The 19,939-nt window shown below is 36.6% G+C and overlaps 1 protein-coding gene across 1 annotated transcript in view; it reads right to left on the reverse strand.

Annotated features, from left to right (window-relative positions):
- LOC129724563 (postacrosomal sheath WW domain-binding protein-like) overlaps nucleotides 1-13,034 on the reverse strand; it is a 14,448-nt gene extending 1,414 nt beyond the window's left edge. The window contains exon 1 of the mRNA XM_055679551.1: nucleotides 12,685-13,034. Within this exon, the coding sequence (XP_055535526.1) occupies nucleotides 12,685-12,702 (18 nt within the window). The 5' untranslated portion in view covers nucleotides 12,703-13,034. The remainder of the gene's footprint in view (nucleotides 1-12,684) is intronic.
- Nucleotides 13,035-19,939: the final 6,905 nt, after the last annotated feature.

Here is a 19,939-nt window from a genome sequence, read left to right on the forward strand (position 1 = left end):
ATTCGATGATGATTACAGTTTGGATGACTACGTGAGTTAGATGGACTGGTAGTTGATTTCGGATTTGTGAAATCTTTTAATTTCATATAAAAGCAGCTTGGGTTTTCAACAATCAATGATAGGGGTTTTTGTTAATTCAAATACCTTATAATAATTATAAATTATTTATTTTGAGCGGCCAGTCACAAATGGTGACTTTTCAACATCATTAGAAATGTGAAATTGTTAGGATTAGTAATAAACTTTGCTTGTATACTTTGCTCTTTGAATATAAGTTTTTTTATCGTAAATTAGCCCTGAAACATAATCTTATCAGACCCATTTCAAATAATCCCATTCATTTTGATACCGTAATTATTGTTTGGCTTGAGAAGCTCCAAGCCTATGAGGCAAAATGATCAACTGAGTTGTAAAAGTATTGCAAGTAGGAAGAAAATAAATTCTAAGCTTTTCTGCAATTGACAGAATTTTGGGGTGCAAATACAATCGATTTATTGTATTTCGTCCAGCGGTAGGACTCGAAAGTGTGCCATATGGTTGCCATAACAGTTGGTACAATGAATGTTTTCATTCTCTTCCACTGAACATGTGTCCTTTTTGTGATACAAAAATTTTCAAATTTAACATTTTGGAGCCTTGTGTCAAAATTTGGACCCATGGTTTGAAAATACGGCATTAAATGATATGTTTTTCATCTCTGCTAAATTTCCTACTGAATTCAGGAGAAATACTCATTTCGTCGATTTGCCTAACAGCAGAATATAAAATAAATTTTCACTACAACACTAGAGATGTCAGAGAGAGAATTCTACCTTTCCTGCCTCGTGGCGATTCGCAATTTTTTCTATCGGCCTATCGTCTCTTTAAACCAAATTGTAAATGTGTGGTCTTGTAAATGACTTATGTAAACTAACCTCAAGTTAGTCTCTAAAAGACGCTCTGCCACAAACCGCAAAATTTGAATCTCTAGGGGCTGTCAAAGAACTATCCACAAGAAACCAAAAACGCTACCAACCTGCCGGACAGCTCAAGCTGTACTGATATTTTCTCGTTTATTTCAATTCATTTTATCGCTACTCGCGTAGCCAAAAATTCTTCTTTCAAAGGGGGTTGATAACAATATGGGAATCTCCAGAATATTTAAGAAATGGAGGTTTAGAGAAAGAGCAACCTAAATCAATGACTATTTTGTAAAAAAAAACGGAATTATAAAAATAGTGGTTTGGTGCGTTCACGTTATTAACTCTCAATACGGGTTGCATTGTAGCAGGGATACGAGAAAAACATTGAAGAGGGAGAATAGGAGAGAACAACGTAAACGATTAAGTGTTTTCCTGCTATCATTAGCGATATCGCTTACCGTACAACGCCGTACCGTACAAATCAACAGTTGCCTAGTTTATTCAACGATCACTTCGAGAACATCATTCGAAATGTAAAAATCGAATTTTCGAATTTCGTTTAACTGTAGGTCCCGAAAGTTGTGTTGTCATGAAAAAGTACCTACGCTAAAATCCAGCTCCAAAGTGCAGAAGCCTCTTTCTCAGTACCACGCAGAGTCACAAAATCCCATTCTCACAGACAGACTGAGTTTCGATGCAACCTTCTGTTACATAGTCAGAAATAGTATATTTTCTCTACATTCTTTCGCCAGAATAAAGAGATGATACTAGACACCTTGTTTCCCGTAGGAGAAACAGAAAAAGAATAGCGATAAAGTTCTCAGAGCCACTAAATAAGAGGCTGCAAAAGGACAGGGACGAAAAGAAAATTGTTTCTCTCCGGGGTGTCAGTAAATTAGGTTTTAGTAGAGTTTGGTTAATAAAATTAATCTAGCAACAGGCTTGAATTAGGCGGTCGTCATTTTCTTCTCTCTTATGGAAACTTGTGTATTACAATTCCTTTGGAAAAACATAATTCGCTGGGATCTAAAAGATTGACTAAATTTCTGCAATCAGGCTTCCGGAAATCGTGTTTACAGCGGTCAAAGCCTCACTTTATTTAACGATGAAAAAATGCATAAAAATTTCAATTTCGGAATCTGGTGTTCCGAAGCTTTTTCAAACCGGCTTTCTGTGAGTCAGAAAGTTTTCGAGCTGGAAGAGAGAAAGTCGATTTTTTTTGATTTTTTTTTCGAGACAATACCTGAGCACGAGGTTTCACGCATTGTAAAGACATTTGGTTTAAAAAAAATCAGGTTTCTCCAATTTCTGTGCATTTTTTCATTAGCTAAAACAGTGACATTTTACCCGATTCGAAGCACGTGTTCCCGAAGTCCAATTGAGCATTGTTTGGAGATTTTTTTCGAGATGACGAAGCTTTTGAACCTCACTGTTAAACAAGACTCGAAGGTTATTTTTTCTCATACAAGCCATTTTCACCTAGTGCTAACCCTTAATACTGAAAATATATTTAAAGATCAATGGCTGGAGGAATCGTTGAACCCTAATCCCTCGCCCTTGGCTACGCCACTATCGCTTTTACAAAACCTTCATTTTGTCTTGATTGCTACCAGTTTCGAGACAGATTCGTTTAAGTTTCCAATTTGAGCTTTGAAAGGAATTTTAATTTTGTTTCATAAACAATTGTTAGATTAGGACAATTATTAGATTTCGGTTCTGTATTCAATTATCTCATTACACGATTCTCACTCATTGCTATTAGTCCCATAGACAGGTTAGTCTTGAGGCTTGCTCTTCCAAGTTTTCTTATCGAGGAACCCTAAATAATCTCTGCGAAACTCAAGTGTTCGTTATGGTATCTGTTAAAAGAAGTGCCCTATATACAATATTTATTTCAAACAAGAAAAAATTAAATTAAAACAGATAGTAATTTTTTATTATCTTCCGTTCAATCACAAGTCATACCACAAAGCTAACAGAAAATATTTGACTTTCGAATGATCGCGTTTACCTCCAGAACATTTTACAACGTTCTCCAGTCTTCAGAGCCTACAAGCTTGATTTCCAACATTTCTGGACATTAACATTTTACAACACTTTTGAATCGTGCTGGGGGTTTTCGCGTTTCTTAACAATTGATCAAAAAGGCCAACTTTCAAGCTTTTTCCGCAGGATTGATTACGCTTAACAGAAACGAATTTTTGTGGCGATTCGTACAATGAATGAACATAGGAATCATCGCTACACTCTTGAGTCGGATCAGCAGGCAGAATGACTTTCGCAGTTGTTGAGAGTCGTCTTAAACTACCAAAAGAGCAACAATCCACAGGTAGATTTATTTCCCGTATTGTTTGAGATTCGCAAAGCAATATTCGTCAACTACTTTGAATATGATAAAATCAATTCATAATATTGTTCCTTACTACATCGATTGTAAATAGTCACATATGGCGAAGAAAATAGTGCTCTTTCACCAAGACAACGCTTCCGCTGATCCTGCCCGTGATACGATCGATTGATTGAGGTAATTATTCTATGAGCTGGTTCTTCGCCTTTTTTATATGTGTCATGTCAGTCCCGAGCAACAATTTAATGTTACCGCGGTAGAAAATTTGGCTCTTTGGCTAACGATTCCACTCGAATGTAAAGGAAGAGTTGAACACAAACGACTATTTTGGAAGACTACATAACTGGTATCGAAACGTAAGAAGATCGCTACAAAATGTGTATTGTGCGGAAGATTATGTTGTAGAATATAATAGTTTTTTCAAAAAAAATATCCCTTTTTCATCAGTATTGCGAAGATTTTTCAATCCTTGTAGAAATTCATAATCTCACTAAACGAAAGTCTCTCCATAGCCATCCGGGTCTGGCTAGGGGTTATAAGGGGGCAAATGCCTAGGGTCTCCCTACTAAACCCCCCCCCCCCCCTCAAGTTCTGGTCATTAAGACCAGAACATACATGAAGTTTGATGCTCGACTATCTACATACACATGCAAGGTGTGGCAGGAAAAACTTTCAAGTGATGCAATTATTTCATTACGAATTTGTAAAAATGTATGACAAAGAAGAGTTTATTGATTTGCTGCTCGCCCAGGAGACGTAGAAGGAGGTTTCTAGGGTCAAAAAGTCTGTAAAGGATGGTCCTAAGCAACGGAACGGCAAAGTGGAGTGGCATGCTCAAGGTGGTAGTAAATAAGATTGAAATAAGGATTTTACGTTTTCGCATTCTTTCCTGCCGCACACTGTACGTCTTTTACAATTATAATAATTTTAGACGCTACATCACTGTTTCTTTATTGCGTATTATTTTATTTATTTTATTTTATTTATTTTATTTTATTAATTTATTTCAATTTTTTATCTGATCATTTACGATCTAAATAATATGAAAAGAGTGTATGGGTGGAGAAAAGCTTATTGAAGGTGGTCTTTAATACCCTCCTCAAATGTGCGTAAAAACCCCACCATTTTTTAACAATTACAATAGCATTACACTACATTTCAAAACAACATAATTCACAATAACATAGTTACGATAGTTTTTACATATTGCTTTCAATTCTGCGGCGATAAAGAATGGGAGCTTCGTTAAAGTCGATCTGATCAAAATAGCCGTTGAATTGACGAATCATTGAAGCAATTGGAGAATGGGCAGCATATTGCGTTGACTGAAATTCAACCATGGATCTCGATCGTAAAACTCTGGATGGTGCAAAAAATCCTATTTCAGACAGAAGATCTGGAGCATCAAATTCGGCTGTGATTAGTTTTGCCATGAATACAGCTTGTGACACACTTCTTCGTTGTTCAAAAGTTTTCATTCCAAGCAGTCGACAACGGTCTTCATAGGAAGGTAGATTTTGAGGATCGTTCCAAGGAAGGTTCCGTAGAGCATAGCGGACAAATTTTCGCTGAACGCTCTCTATTCTTTCCATCCAAAATGCTTGATACGGGCACCAAACAACACTGGCAAACTCTAGGTTTGAACGAACCAATGCACAGTACAGTGCTTTGAAGCATAGGGGATCATCGAACTGATTAGCTATTTTAAAAATAAATCCGAGCTGGCGATTAGCTTTTTCAACAATCGTAGATATATACAGCTTGAAAGTCGGTTTTTCATCGAGCGTCACTCCTAGATCTTTAACCTGCTTAACTCTGCTTAGTTTGATGCCAGCTATATTATATTCAAAATGAATTGCATTTTGGGTACGATGAAAACTTATTACGAAACATTTATCAATGCACAGCATCAATTGGTTTCGCGTACACCAGTCATGGAACAGATCAAGCAGTCTTTGCAATTCTCTACAGTCCTCCATTCGGCGGGTAGTCAAATATATTTTTCGATTATCAGCGAAAAACTATTTCCCGCCTCGATTGAGAATAATCGCTGCATCGTTAACATATATTGAAAACAACAATGGGCCCAAATTACTACCCTGTGGTACACCTGATAGGTTCGTAAATTCATCAGAGTTAGAATCACCGATTTTCCCAAAAAGTTGCCTGCCTATTAGATAGGATTCTAGCCATTTGTAAAATTTTTGCACACACAAGTAAGCGGTCCGTTTGAGCATACCTCGTTTCGATTTTGAAGACTTGATTAGAAACTTTTCCGAAGCAAAATGCAGACGACAAAAGAGTCTGGCAAGGAGTCCGCGAGACTTATCTAGGGGGGCCGCGAAGCTATTGGCAAATTTGACAAGTAATTAAAATTTCTTTCTAGATACCTCTGTGAGGGCAGATTTTCAATTTTTTTGCGTACTTGAACTAAAACGTGAAACAAATTAGCCTTGCAGAACGATTTTAGACTGAAAAACACAGCCTCGTATAGCAAAACATGTACAGTCCCTCTACAATTATGGGTCAGTCAACGTGTTGTCTTAATATTCAAAAGTGGATATTAAATCGGAAAAATTATCAACTACGAATGTTTTACTATCTATCTCTGTGTTCTGATGTGTACTTTCGATCAACAATTAGTTTCACTGCAGTTGATGCGTGTAAATCGGTTGGGAAAAATATCACTTACATAGCCAGAGACACAATTATGGGTCACTTTTGGCATTCAAAATCATTTAGACTATAATATCGTCAAATTACATAACGCAAGCTATTTTATTGTTATAAAAGCTTGATAATAAGTTATTTTATTCAGTCTTGTCGCATAATCATGTAAAAGTAATAATAGCCAAAATATGGACTGACCCACAATTGTGTACCGCAAGATGTAACATTATTATAATAATGGGTCACCTCATTTATTGCACCGAGCATAATTATAGTTTTTAGTGACATTTTCAACTTTCAATCATTTTAATCGTATGAATGAGGTTACAAGTGAGCTGCAAAAAATACCACTTCCAATGAAAATTGTTCAGTTTCGTGAGAATAGACGTATTTGCGTGAAAGTGACCCATAATTGTAGCTGACCCATAACTGTGGAGGGACTGTATCTGAAATTGTGTTTTGTGTTCAACAAAAGAGGCCGCGAAGCCAAAAAGGTCGGGAACCACTGTTCTAGACAGCATGGATGTGCCTTTAATTATAATGAGTAGAAGGATTTCGCGCCAACTAGATCAGATGTTGGCAGCTTCCTCTCAGATTTGAATGAAACTTTGTGAGTGTGTAGGCCTTATTATTCTACGCGGCTTTGCATTTAATTTTTGAAAATTTATCTGTACTGACATTTGGAAAGTGCAGAAGTTTTTTTTTAATAAATAGGTAAATAGAACTGAAAAATTACAAGAGATAGAGAAAAGTTGTCAGGGATGACATCTAGGGAATTGTCTAAAATTTCATCAAAAATATTGAAAAAATAAATTTTGAGATTTTACACTATTTTTTTCAACCCAAAGGTTATTTTGAAAATTTGGTCATCTATGATTTTTTTGTGAATTGAGTTTTTTAGATTAATTAAGTTGCCTAAAACTCTCCTGAACAATCTAAGGAATCTTAAGGAACGACCATGTATGCAGTAGCTTGTGAAGGTTTTTGTAAGAAAAAATTTCTTTATCTCCCACTTTGGTTAGTTGAAAAGTTTCAGGCAAAAAAAATGTGTAAAAAAATTATTCAAAAAAACTGAGATGTCCGATTTTGTTATTACGACTTCTTTTATAAAAAAATCAGTGAAGGATCTCAAAGCTTTACAGTATTTTTAAATGAAAAGATAGACAATCTCTCAACCATTTCAACGGTTATAGTCTCAGAGGCAAAAAATGTAAACCGCTTCAATAATTAAAAAGATTTGGTTAGATTTTTTTCTAAGAGTGCCTAAAACTTATTTTGAAAAAAATCCTAGGTGACAATAATTTTTAAATAACTTTTTGTTTTTAAAATGAATTTTTTCCATTGTAAAATCTCAAATTCAATGTTTTCAATATTTTCAAATGAAAGATCTCTTGTTAATGATCAGATATATCGATTTTTAAAAATAACGTCAACTCTTTTCAAATGTTAGTTCAAACAAATTTTTAAAAAGATAAATATATACGAAGTTTCTTAGTAAGGTCTACACACTCACAAAGTTTAATTGAATACTGAGAGGGTGCAGTTCAATGAAATAATGAACAAATTTTATCTCGTCGAGATACTTTCGCTTCATTAGTTGGGGGAAGATGCAGCGCCGCAGAACGTTGCGATTTTAAATCGGCCGTAGGTAGGACAGGAAATAAGCTAAGTAAGCATATGACGCCATTGCCGTTGTTTATGGAGCCGGTTGTCGACTTATGTTTGTATTTAAAGAAGCAAAGTCTCGGTGCTACATTTCGTTACGGAATTCAACCTTCTGTTTACGATACGCAGACTTCGCGGCCAACTGTTTTAGTGTACAGTACAATTGCGAGGCTTGCGCTAAGTGCCTACTGACACTAACAGTCTCTCCCAAACCGAGACTCGAGCCTACTATGACTTGTTAGGTCGTACCTCGATAACAGTTGGGAGGTCGGATTTATGTTTAATAAAATGATTATACGGTTTGCACTTTTTTTGTTGTAAGATTTGGACCACTGCGACCATTATTTTGATCTTTTGTGGTAACGGTTTGAACTTGAAGAGAACAGGTGGTTTTAAATTAGTACAACAATTAACATACAAAATCAATTAGCAATAAATTATAATAATACATTATTTGATCAATTGGAGGCATAAATCAAGGCGAAACCATCACATATAGCGGAGAAAAAAGAAACTTTTTCATCGCTTGACATTTTGACATTCCGCTCATTTGGCTCAGTATAAAGTAAAGCCTTGGTGCTTCATTTCGATTCGGAACTTGACCATCTATTTATTTATACACAGACTTCGCAGTTTAGTGTACAGGACAACTGCTAGGCTAGCGCTACGATACTAACAGTCTCTCCCGAGACGAGACTCTAACCTACGAGGACTGTCTTGTTAGGCCAGCATCGTACCTCGAGACCATCTGGGAGATTTTTGGCTCAGTATACGACCGATAAATTTAAGAAACCAATAAGACTGACATTGAAATGTTAGGGAACTGCTATAACAAAGGCAATACTCTAGATAGAAACTGTGTTGAAGAATAAAATAATGTTTCATAAAAATTGTCGTTTTTTAATTGGTGGGCCAAAAATGTCCCATTTGCATTTTTAGTAAGCCGAGAAAAACACGTTATTCTGTAATTTCATATCATTGCTTCGTATGAGATGGGACAGTACGTTTTGACGTTTTCCCGAAATATTCCAGAACAAAGTTGTTAAGTTTATCTATTGTTGTTTGTCTATTGTTCTATTGTTATTATGCATAGTTAGCTACCATTTTCGCTTATCAACTCAGTTTTGGTGAAAATGTATATGGGACGGACTTGCTATGCGCGGCAGTATAGTAATTCAAAGCCTTGTCCCACATGTCGTTTCGTTTGAAATTCGAACTAAAATTTAATAATGAGCAGCATTCAACCCGTTTCTACACTAATAATATTGCTGAGATAATAGTGAGAGTCTGTTGAATTTCTATACACACACTAAAACTCGTTTGTTGAACAGCGCAAAACTTTTTGAGCTTCAGACTGCTTATTTGTCGCCGTGAATTACACTGGTCGACAAAAGCGAAAAACAAGTTACCCAGAAGCTCGAACTGGAAAAAAAGAAAGAATAAAGCTTTTGAACCATTCTAGTGCCTCCAATAATTGTAAAAATGCGTCAAAAAGCCGAAACGCAATTGCTTGCCGGGTGCGTCGTCTCTACGTTTGCTTATGGGAAAACTCTGAAAAGTCTATGAAAAAGTTACCGTTGCTAGGGGCAGAAAATTCACAAGAACAGTTAAAATGCAGAAATCTTTTTTTCAATATGAGCCTTAGGGCATTACCTTTGTTAATCATGTTATTACCCAATCATTATCAAGTTTTTGCAGTGAGTTTCTTTTCCTAGAAACTCATTATCTGCATTATATCTTCTATAACACTTTAGGAGATTTGTAGAGTTTCACAATACGGTATTTTTATGAGTTTTAGATTCATCTCGCTATTAATAAAATTTGGTCTCTTTTTACGTCTATGAATCGTACTTGAGCATGAATCTCAATAAAGTAGTATAAAAACAGCTGATCCAGCTTCTGGGTTCTTTATTTCGTCATATGTAGGTAAACCACACACCGGTATTGTCCGACATTCATTCCAAACGGAAGTTTATATAGATATATTTCTTAGCGAGGTTTCCCGCCGCGACATGCACGTGTTGAAGAGATCTCTTGAAAACCGTACCTCATTTTACAGCCCACCGACGTTATGCTTCTCTTCAAAAAGTGGTATGACTATGCAAGAGGAAGTTGCAGCTCCAAAAAAAAACCTGCCATTATTATATCACATACCTTTCGGAAGACCCCTCGGCAACAAGAAGCATAACACTCTTACGGGCTGCTAACAACAGCACTGAATCGCTCGTTGATGAATGAACATGTCACAAGTGTTGACTACCATGCTGGGAGAGATGATTGTTCACGGGGCTCGCATTGAAAGCTCGCTCGCTAGTGGCCTATAAACACGCAAGAAGAAATGGATGGCGGGACGAGCTTTTAGTCATTTCTCTAACTATACGGTTGAGCACTTGAAAGACGTTCGCCTGAAGGGTGAATTGTTGTTTGAAAGAGGCGGCAAATCGGTTGTGGACAAATTTTTGCCATGCAGTAATCCATCTACGGGCAGTGGCGATTTCATGTGTAAACAGTTAGGCTAGAGTGTCGAATCTGGATGACGATTTATCTTGATTAAGAAAAACGATAATCTCCGCGCGAGCGCGAGACAGAGTGAAAGGAAAATCATCAACCGGGCACGGAAGCGCGGGGGAAATGGTTATGCAACTTTTGCCTGGGCAGGGTAGGAAATACAAATGCCAACCGAAATGTGAAACAAAACCGTGGGGTATCACAGAGGACCCGGTTTTCTGATGGGGTCTTGGAGCATCGGACGATGCCGGCTGTTGACCTCGGTCTCGAGTCGGTGGCAGCCCATGTTGATGGGAATGGTAAGCTGGATGCCGTAGTGGCCGGGACCTGTTTTGTCGTGCTGATACTTTCATTTTGCCATCAACAATAAACCCGCAATTTAAAGAAATGAGGATTGAAATTGATCTTTACCGCTAGTCGGCGTAAATAACCCTGCTGGGCAGAAATTGTTATGATTGCTGGACTGGTGTTACCTCATCGAATGTGGGTAAGGATGGTTTATGTGTGAAGGTAACCGGTTTTTTTTTTAGTCACACTTATGAAAAGGTGATCAAAATACTATAAACATTAATGATTAGTAATCAAACTTAACGAACATTTGAGACACCGAGCCGGAATGATAATATGTTTGGTATAAACATAAACAATGAATGGTATTTAATGTTTGTGAGTTAATTCGATTAGTAGAATGTTGCTTATGAAGTGAAGGCAACCCGCTTTCACGAGAAGACAGAAACTTGAAAATATTTGAACTAATAAAACCTTTGTGAATTGCCAAATAGCAGAATAATTTTTTCTCTATAAATCTTCGAGTACTTTTCAAACCGATAAAAAATAAGCGACGGTCAGAAGTTCGCACTAATTTGTTTTTCTGCACTATTGTCAAAGAATGAATTGTGTTGTATAATTCATTATACAACATAATTGGAATTTGATAATAAAGTTGAAGGTGGGAAGAAATTTTTGAAACTTAACTTTTTAGTAAGAAATCATGGTAAATTTTTCCGTCCATAAGTTTTTACCAAAAGTTTTGAAATAATTTCAAATTTCAAAGAACAATAAATTATTAAGGAAAATCAACTCTCTTTTGTATTGATGTAAAATAGTGTTGATTTTTTGACTTACTGAACTCAAATTCAAAATAACTTGAAAACAGAACCACATTTTTTAATGGAAATTTTTATCCAAAATTTTCAAAATTCATTAGAATACAAATGTTATGAATTTAAAATGTTTTTTTAAACTAAATCTTTAATGAAAATGTATGTCCTATTTCACGCTCCTGGGTTTGATACCAAAAATTCGTTCCAACTCAGGTTTTTTTGAGAAAAAAATAGGAAAAATTAAAATTTCTTTTTGTAAATTAAAAGTTCGCAGTAATTTGCTTTTCTGCACTATTGTCCAAGAATGAATTGTGCTATATTATCATATATTCCAATGAGTCTGGATTCGTTTAAAAGTTGAAAGTGGGAAGGAATCTTTGAAACCTACCTTTTTAGTAAAAAATTATGTTACATTTTTTCGTCCATAACTTATTACCAAAAGTTTGGAATAATTTCAAATTACGAAGAATAATTATTTATTATGGAATATAAACTCTCTTTTGTATTGATAAAAAATTGGGTCGATTTTGTAACTAACTGAGCTCAAATTTAGAATAACTTGAAAACAGAACAACATTTTTAATGGAAATCTTTATCCAGAGTTTTCAAAATTCAATAGAATACAAATATTTTGAAATTGAAATGTATTTTTTTTCCAAAACTTAACCCTCAATTAAAATTTTATGTTCCATTTCACACTCCTGGATTTTATACTAAAAATTTCGTTCAATCTTCAGGTCTTTTTAGAAAAAAATAGGAAAAATTCTATTTCTTTTTGTAAATTAAAACTTTATGTTTGTTCATAATTTGTCTTTGTTAATTTTTTTTCATGGTTTAGTAGAATTACTAGTTCCCTACTTCAATTACTAGTTCCCTGCTATTTTTTATTAGGCAGACACAAATGTATCCACCCGCGAAATACACTCAGGATGAAACAAATACGCGTTCAAAATTTAATTTAAATCAAAAATGATTGATAAATTTGTTGAGTATTTTCAGATCATTTGGCATGGAAACACTTTCTAGTCGTTCTGGAAGGTCCATAATTTATAACAGTTTAACTACACATGAAAATCCGCGATTTTTATGCACAATAAATGTTCTAAGAACCAGGATTGGATCCTTTTTCCCGGTAGAAGTAAGAAACGGAGACAGAAAATATATAATATATTTTTTCGTATGCATCTGTGCAACGAGTTACAATTCTACAACTCCTGCAAGTTTTAGCACAATTAGGTTCCAATTTACGCTACTGTTATTATCATTCGTAGTCCTTAAACACGTGACTTATTACTATATTATGTAACACCGGCTTGTGGATAATAAATTCACTAAAATAGCTGCACCTCTTTGCAGTCCTTTCCACCATAAAAGTTCAATTGCTTCCGCACATTGTTCCCGCAAAACTATCACTTCAGATCACCAATAACATAATCGCTTCACCACTTCAGCATTTCAGTCCACCGCTAGAGCAACATACTTCACTTACCACACTGAACTTCATCATTGTTGTTGTTTTATTCGATAAACAGGCACACACAGCCTAACAAGCCAACCGAGCCTAGCCAAAAAAGTTCGCCCCTCGTTTCTTCCTAAGCTAGATGCTCGAGATCTGCACGAAAACACTGCGACGAGATTAATACCGAAAATGCTTCCAACGGCGTAGTCTTTTATATAGCCATTCAGGCTTGCGCGATCCGCTTGCAAAGGCTCAGCTTCTTCGGCCCCTTAGCTGGTGGTTTCGTTGCTTCGATTCGGGAATGAAGCCTTTCGCGTGGTGCTCCGAGGCTATCAAAGCGTACGCCCAAAAAAAGCCCCCTCCGTCTGACTGGTGGCGGTGGCAGTCCCAGCCGCGCAGTGCGAGGGCGCGCGTTGTCTGGCGGATGGGGTGCATTTTCCCATGTTGTTAACATATGTAAGCATCTTGCGTTGCTTACCAAGCTAGACAGTGTACGGTGGGTTTGCGCGAGTAGTTTGTTTGCACAATTAATTTAATTAAACTTATTCCCATAATTCCGGCCGGTGATAAAATTTTTCTATAGCCCTTTTTATCACATTCAATTATTATTTCTATTATAGAGCTGGATCGATTTGAAATTTGAGCGCACGAAATAAGACATATCTTCGTCAAAAAACACGTAGATTTAGTCTTGAGATATCATTTTGCAGCAAATTTATTGACCTTCAAAGGAAAAATACAGAAAAAAATTTTCGTCTGAGTTTCGGATGATTTCAAGCACTTTTCGTTTTATATCGCCCATAATCTTCTGCACAGTGGAACTGTCAACTCGGTTCGCCATTTTCTTCCACCATCTATGTGGTCAGCTGATTTTGGTTATCGTTCTGCCAATTTTCTTCAACTTGCTCTGGATTATCGCCCAAAATTTTTCAATTGGACGAATATCTGGGCAATGGTGGGTTGATAGCTTTTTCGATGATATCAATTCCATTCTTCTTGTAGCAATCCATGACTTCCAGGCTATAGTGGCAGCTGGCTAAGTCAGGCTAATCCGTTTCTGGAGGCACTGTTCCTTGTATACCTGGCCACTAATGGTTAACTGGTGATGAAAACCTTGGTTTTTTGCAACAGCTGCAGATCCCCTGCCACACCATCAGCTTCCGAGCGAACTTGTCAGCAAACACCAATTTAAACAGCTTGGCGACATCACCCTTCAGCTCGAACGTATAGAATTTTTGTTCTGAGAGCTGTGCGTCAATAAGTTTGCTGCAAAATGATATCTTAAGACAACACTCATAGAACGCACACGTACACGAGACTTTTTTTTTGCCAGCATATTGCTTCTTGTTTATTTTCTTATTTTAACATCACAGATACAATTTATTCTAATACTAATGCTAGATTACTAACATGTCTGTCGTGGGGAGTAGTTTTAACAATGTAATGAACATATTTTCCAAAAATCGCAACTATATTCTCCTTTTCATTTCTGGTATAACCGAAAAGAGTAGGAAATTTTAAATTAATGAAATTCAATCTTCCCGTTCTAATATTATAATTGTTTATCTTTTGCATCATGTATTGCCACAAGTCTGTACTGAATTGACAAACACTGAATTTGTGACATAAATCCTCTACAACTCTTACACAAAATGGACAGAACAGTTGAGGAACTCTTCCCTGCCTATGGAACTGTTCCATATTAGGTATTTTTTCATTTATAAAAAGATACAAAGAAGAGAGTTCATCTGACTTAAGATGTTTGCATCTTATATTTTTCCATATTGTTTTCCAGTTGAACTGTCTATATTTTTTTTCTATCTCTGGTGCATTCACTTTTTCTATGTACGAACTGTATAATAACTTTGAAGTCATGTGCTCCAGAACCCAAGATGACAGAGTTCTCAACTCTTGATGAATTATTTGGAGATAATTGTATTCATTAGGTATTCTATTTGAACCATTTGAACTATCCATGAATGTTTCTCATATGTAAGGATTTATTTGTATGCAGTTGAATCTATTAACCAACAATGATTTACATTTCATTTCCACATCATGTAACGCTAATCCCCCTCTGTTTTTTGGCAGTATCAGTTGCATATAGCTTACTCTTTGCTCAAAATTTTTCCAAATAAAACTACCAATCAGTGATTTAATTTTTGCTGCGAATTTGTTCGGTAAATTCAAAATAGACCCTATGTACCACACTTTGGATAAATCATATGTGTTGAGAAAAATTATTTTCTGAATTTTGTTCAAATTTCGCATCTTGTGTAACCATAATAATCGAGAAATGCTATTTGTAACTTGACTCCAGTTTGTTTCAATCATTAATTTAAAGTCGTTGCTGTAAAAAACACCTAAGACCTTCAAACTATCATTAACTGTGAGCCATCTAGGCTGTCGTGACCCAGAACTTTCATCTCCTATCACCATACATTCTGTTTTCAGTATATTGAGCCGAGCTCCCGATACTTCACCAAATCTTTCAAAAACCTCTTTAATTGTATCTAACTTCGCAACATCTTCCACAACTATGCAGATACCATCTGCATAAACGCTGAGAAGCTCAACTTGATCATTACAAATTCGACTCAAACACTGAATAAGGGGTTCTAAATAAAAAAACAAATAAAAGCATAGACAAGGGGTCGCCTTGTCTCACGGATCTCTTGATCTGGATTTCATTGCTTAATTTTCCATTAACAAATATTCGAGAATACGACATTTGTCTTATCGATTCTATCAGATTGTTTAACCTTTCATTTATTCTCATATTTCGCATAGTTTTGATTAAAAAGGAATCTTCCACTCTATCGAAAGCACGTTCTAAATCGAATGACACCATGAAACCCTTCTTTTTCTTGGATTTAAACTCTACAACTTTATCACGCAACGCACACGTTGCTTCAAATATACTATGCTGTTTATTGACGCATTTTTGATTCGCAGAAACAACATGTTTGACTAGTTTGTCTAAACGATGTTTCAAGGCTCTCGAAAGAACTTTATAGTCAAAGTTAAGCAATGTTATTGGTCTGAACTTTGAAATGGTATCAGAATTATTCTTCTTTTTTATTAAAATTATTACTCCATCGTAAAACTTTTTGTGAACATTTCCTGTCATTACATCATTTATAACTTCAGTGAACTCTGCTTTGATTATTTCCCACATATCCAGATAAAAATCTTTGGATAAACCATCAGTTCCTGGTGACTTTTTTGACTTTGCGGTTTTTATCAATTTATAAATAAAATCTTCCTCGACTCTATCCATCATGACCTCATTTTCATCACAGTTATCAGGTATAGTTAAATTAGGAATAAAATCATCATTTTCTACTGTATTTTCCGACGAGAAAGCATTTGTATAGAAATCTACAATGTGATCAACAATTTCTGTGTGGTTTGTTGAATTTCGCCCATCAATTTCCAAACTTTTTATAATCGTGTCATTGAATCTTTTAACCTTATCACTCACTTGGAAAATCGATGTTGCTTCTCCAGAGAGATAAACTTCATTTTCCTTAACTTGTGCCATCGAATTATTTCTCTGCAACTTTAACATAATACCTTTTATCCGATTAATCTCAGTAATTTTGGCTGGATTAGTTAAATATTCTTCATAAGCTCTTTTCAAAGCTGCATACCAAATTTCCATCGAGTCATGAAAAATATTATTCGCTAACTTCGTTTTCCATTTCAGAAAAGAAACAATTTTAGGCTTTGCAAACTCAGTCCACCATATAATCCACGTTCTATAATATCGTTTTTGAGAAACCCAATACTACCATTTTCTTCTAAATTCCTCTTTGACTTGTGAAACATAAATGCGATCAATTCTGGAACCAAATCCAGCTCGTATGAAGGAAAATTCAGTTCTAGACGGGTTTCCAATATTCCAAGAGTCTTGCAGTCTTAAGATCTGTGTTAATGACTTCAAAGCCGTACTAAAGTTCGCACAACGTTCATTAGAGCTATCACTTGAATTCTCAATACAATTGAAATCTCCTCCAAGTATTGCACATTGTGAAATATTTCGTAAATAATATGGAACCGTATCAGAGAAAAAAGATTCCCTCTCCGCTCTTCTGCTCGATCCAGACGGAGCATAGACATTGCAGAGAGTAATCCTCTCATTTACTCTGATCTTTATCATTCGTGTATCTAAACTCTTCTCTACGCTATCGTATTTTATAGTTGATCTAATGGCTATTGCTGTCCCGTTTTTGCTATGATCAATATTGTAAATTACATCATGTCCGAACATTTCGTAATGTTCCCCTCCAACCTCTTGAAAACAAATAATATCTAGTTCCATCAACCTAATAAATGTTTTTACTGAATCAATCTTAGTCGCATTGGAAATTCCATTAACATTAACAGTTGCAACCTTATATGTTATATCGTCCATTTAACTTACTTCTTCTGATTTTTGCGTTGACGCTTACGGCTACTCGTGCTGCATATCGAATTCAGCGATGAATCAGAAATAGAACCGTTTTCTTCCTCCTGTTCCATCAGCTCAGCAAATCCATTTCGTGTTAGTACACTCGACGACTTTCCAGGAACCTTGAAATTAGCATCTTACTTTTCCTTACTATTGGCGTCAGTCGGGTAAATCATTTTCGTGTTCAGCGCTGCAGAATCCACCTTTTTGTTAGCATCTATCGATCGTTGTTCCTTGTTCAACTCGTTCAGATTTGTCATCTGTCCGAGCACCACATTGTTTCCTTGTATCGATTTCTCCTCACCCGTCTCGCGTCTGCCATGTGTGTCCACTGTTCGAAGCTGTCCAGCGTACGATGAAGTGTCTCTATTTAACCGAGTGTTCACGCTTGTTCGATTCTGCATAACCTGTCCCGCTTCCACGCAGCTCATACCAATATGTACGGGCTTGAAACAATGACGGCATGTGATAATTTGATTCTTATGTTTGATCAACGTGAAATGACCAGCAATGTTAACGTATGATGGTATCTGTTCATGGATTCGAATCCGGACTGCTCTGATGCCACTCTTTATGCCCTTCAGCGGCGATGGAGCCTCCCAAACCTCGTCTTTGATAGCCAAAACCTCGCCAAATCGTCCCATCTCTTTCTTGATCAGCTCATTGTTCATTTGCGGCGGCAAATCGTGTACTCGTACTCGTGTTGTTCCATCCTCCATGTGTAAGGGCACAACGAACTTGTAGTCATTGTACTTGACCTCATGTTTCCGATCATGTAGCTCAACCACTTCTAAAGCATAGTCTTCTGTATCAACCTCTTCATACGTGACACCTCGAGATAAATTTGCTTGAACAGATTTCAGTCGCTCTGTTTGGATGTTCAGTATTTTGAACATGTAATCCGTTACCGTCTCGATTTTTGGTTTCTTCAATGCTTCGGAAAAATTTATCACAAACGTTCTTTCTCGCAGATTTCCTTTGTTGGCGGCCATGTTGTCTCTCGTTCTTGTGTCTCGTGTTGATTGTATTTTAAATTTACTTTAATTTTACCAAAACGCTCTCTGAATATAAAAACACGTCCAAACTGATCGGTGTCTCGATCGTGACTTGAAAGACTAGACAACAACACTTAATGCTCTTACTTAATATTAAGGTTAAATTATGAAATTTACCTGTTAAAGTCGACCGGTTACGAGCATTATCAGGCTCAACTACAGGACGAGGCCCGATGTCCAATTGATAACTACTAGTGATATTTTCATATTATCAGTGTTATATGACGAAGATATGTTCCCTTTTGTGCGACCAATTATTAGATGGATCAAGCTGTAAGTAATTCAAAGAAGTATACTATAATCATGCTAATCTTTTCTCCTCAGAAAACCTCTAGAGTGCAGGAGAACATCTTGCACTGCGGAAACAACTGCCGTCACACTAAAGAGCAAATCAAGGCTCATGCTAGAAGAGAGCGACAAACGATTTTCATCTGTTGAGCTACCTGAACGCACTGCGGTGAAATCTGAAATCTCTCTCTTGCGAGACAATGAACTATGGTGTACTTTCTCACACGTGTGGACATCACGCACAATAATTACACTGCAGAGCTATCTGCGGTGCGATTCACAGTTGGTTTCTTGAGCATGGCAGAAGAGGAAAAGAGATTGGGAGAAAAAAATAGACTGTGTTGCCCGTGCCGCTCGTGCCGGTCGAATTTAATCTGGTGCAATCCGTTTTCGCAGTGTAGCTACACGAGGAGTTTTTTGTTTCACCTTCCGGACTATTCACCAGTGGACACTGCTGTGTGTTTCTGCGTTTTCTCTGTAGAGTGATTCACCCCTCTTGTTTCTATCAGATGTGGGAGAGCTGGAAGTATGTTTGTCTCTCTGTAAGCTGTTTGAGACACTTTGGAGTGAAGAAAGAAGCAGTGTGGTGAAAGCATTTGCTACACGCAGGCGCATACTAGAAGGGAAGTGCGCGGTGAATCTCTTCTCCTATCCTTTCACATACTGAGGAGAATGACAAGCATGACTATAATAATTCATAGGAGTGGGGCTAAAAAACGAAAAATGATAGTACGAAACCAGAACCAAGTTTTTTTTTGTTATACAGTAATCATCCGATTATATCAGCACTCGATTTTATCTGCCCCCGATTTTATCGGCCCCCGATTTTATCACCTTTTACACCGTATATTCATATATTTTTTAAGCTATTAAACAACGCATCTTTTGATACAGAAAAATGGGTGATCAATTCACCTAAAAGTTAGTTGGAAAATTTACTTCTTCATTTGATTGAGATAGAAGCATAGTGTCTTCAGTAACTCTCTTACATATTACGAACCAAACACGCAAAATTTAGATGGTGTAAAACCAGTACAAAATTGTTCATGTGATTTGAAACCAGTACAATGATTGCGTGTTGGGCATAACGCAATTAATGCTCTAGCGTTTTTTCACTGTATTTGGCAGCCCCAAACTATTACACTTATAGCGAATTTCTTTATTCCACCAGCTCACCTCGTTTTGACCTGAAAGCGCACTAACTGCTGTCAAAACCCTTCTTTATTCGCTCGATTTTGACCCAGTTTTGACCTGGCGTGCTTCCCGAAGCGCACTGTAAAATTTGTCAGCTTCAACCCACCACCGCACGTGCTAAGTTCGTAAACAATTATCTGGCATTTCTTTTTTACTTGCTTCGTAAATGGCGATGCCGTTTTTTTATTGCTCGGCAGATTTGCCCTTACGCAGTTGAATAAAGAAATTCGCTATTAAACAATTTCAACTGGTATCAAGCAGTATTGCAAAGCGAGCGAAAAGCAAAACCTTCCTC

The sequence above is a fragment of the Wyeomyia smithii genome, chromosome 2 (genome assembly GCF_029784165.1).
Source record: "Wyeomyia smithii strain HCP4-BCI-WySm-NY-G18 chromosome 2, ASM2978416v1, whole genome shotgun sequence".
Classification (NCBI taxonomy): domain Eukaryota; kingdom Metazoa; phylum Arthropoda; class Insecta; order Diptera; family Culicidae; genus Wyeomyia; species Wyeomyia smithii.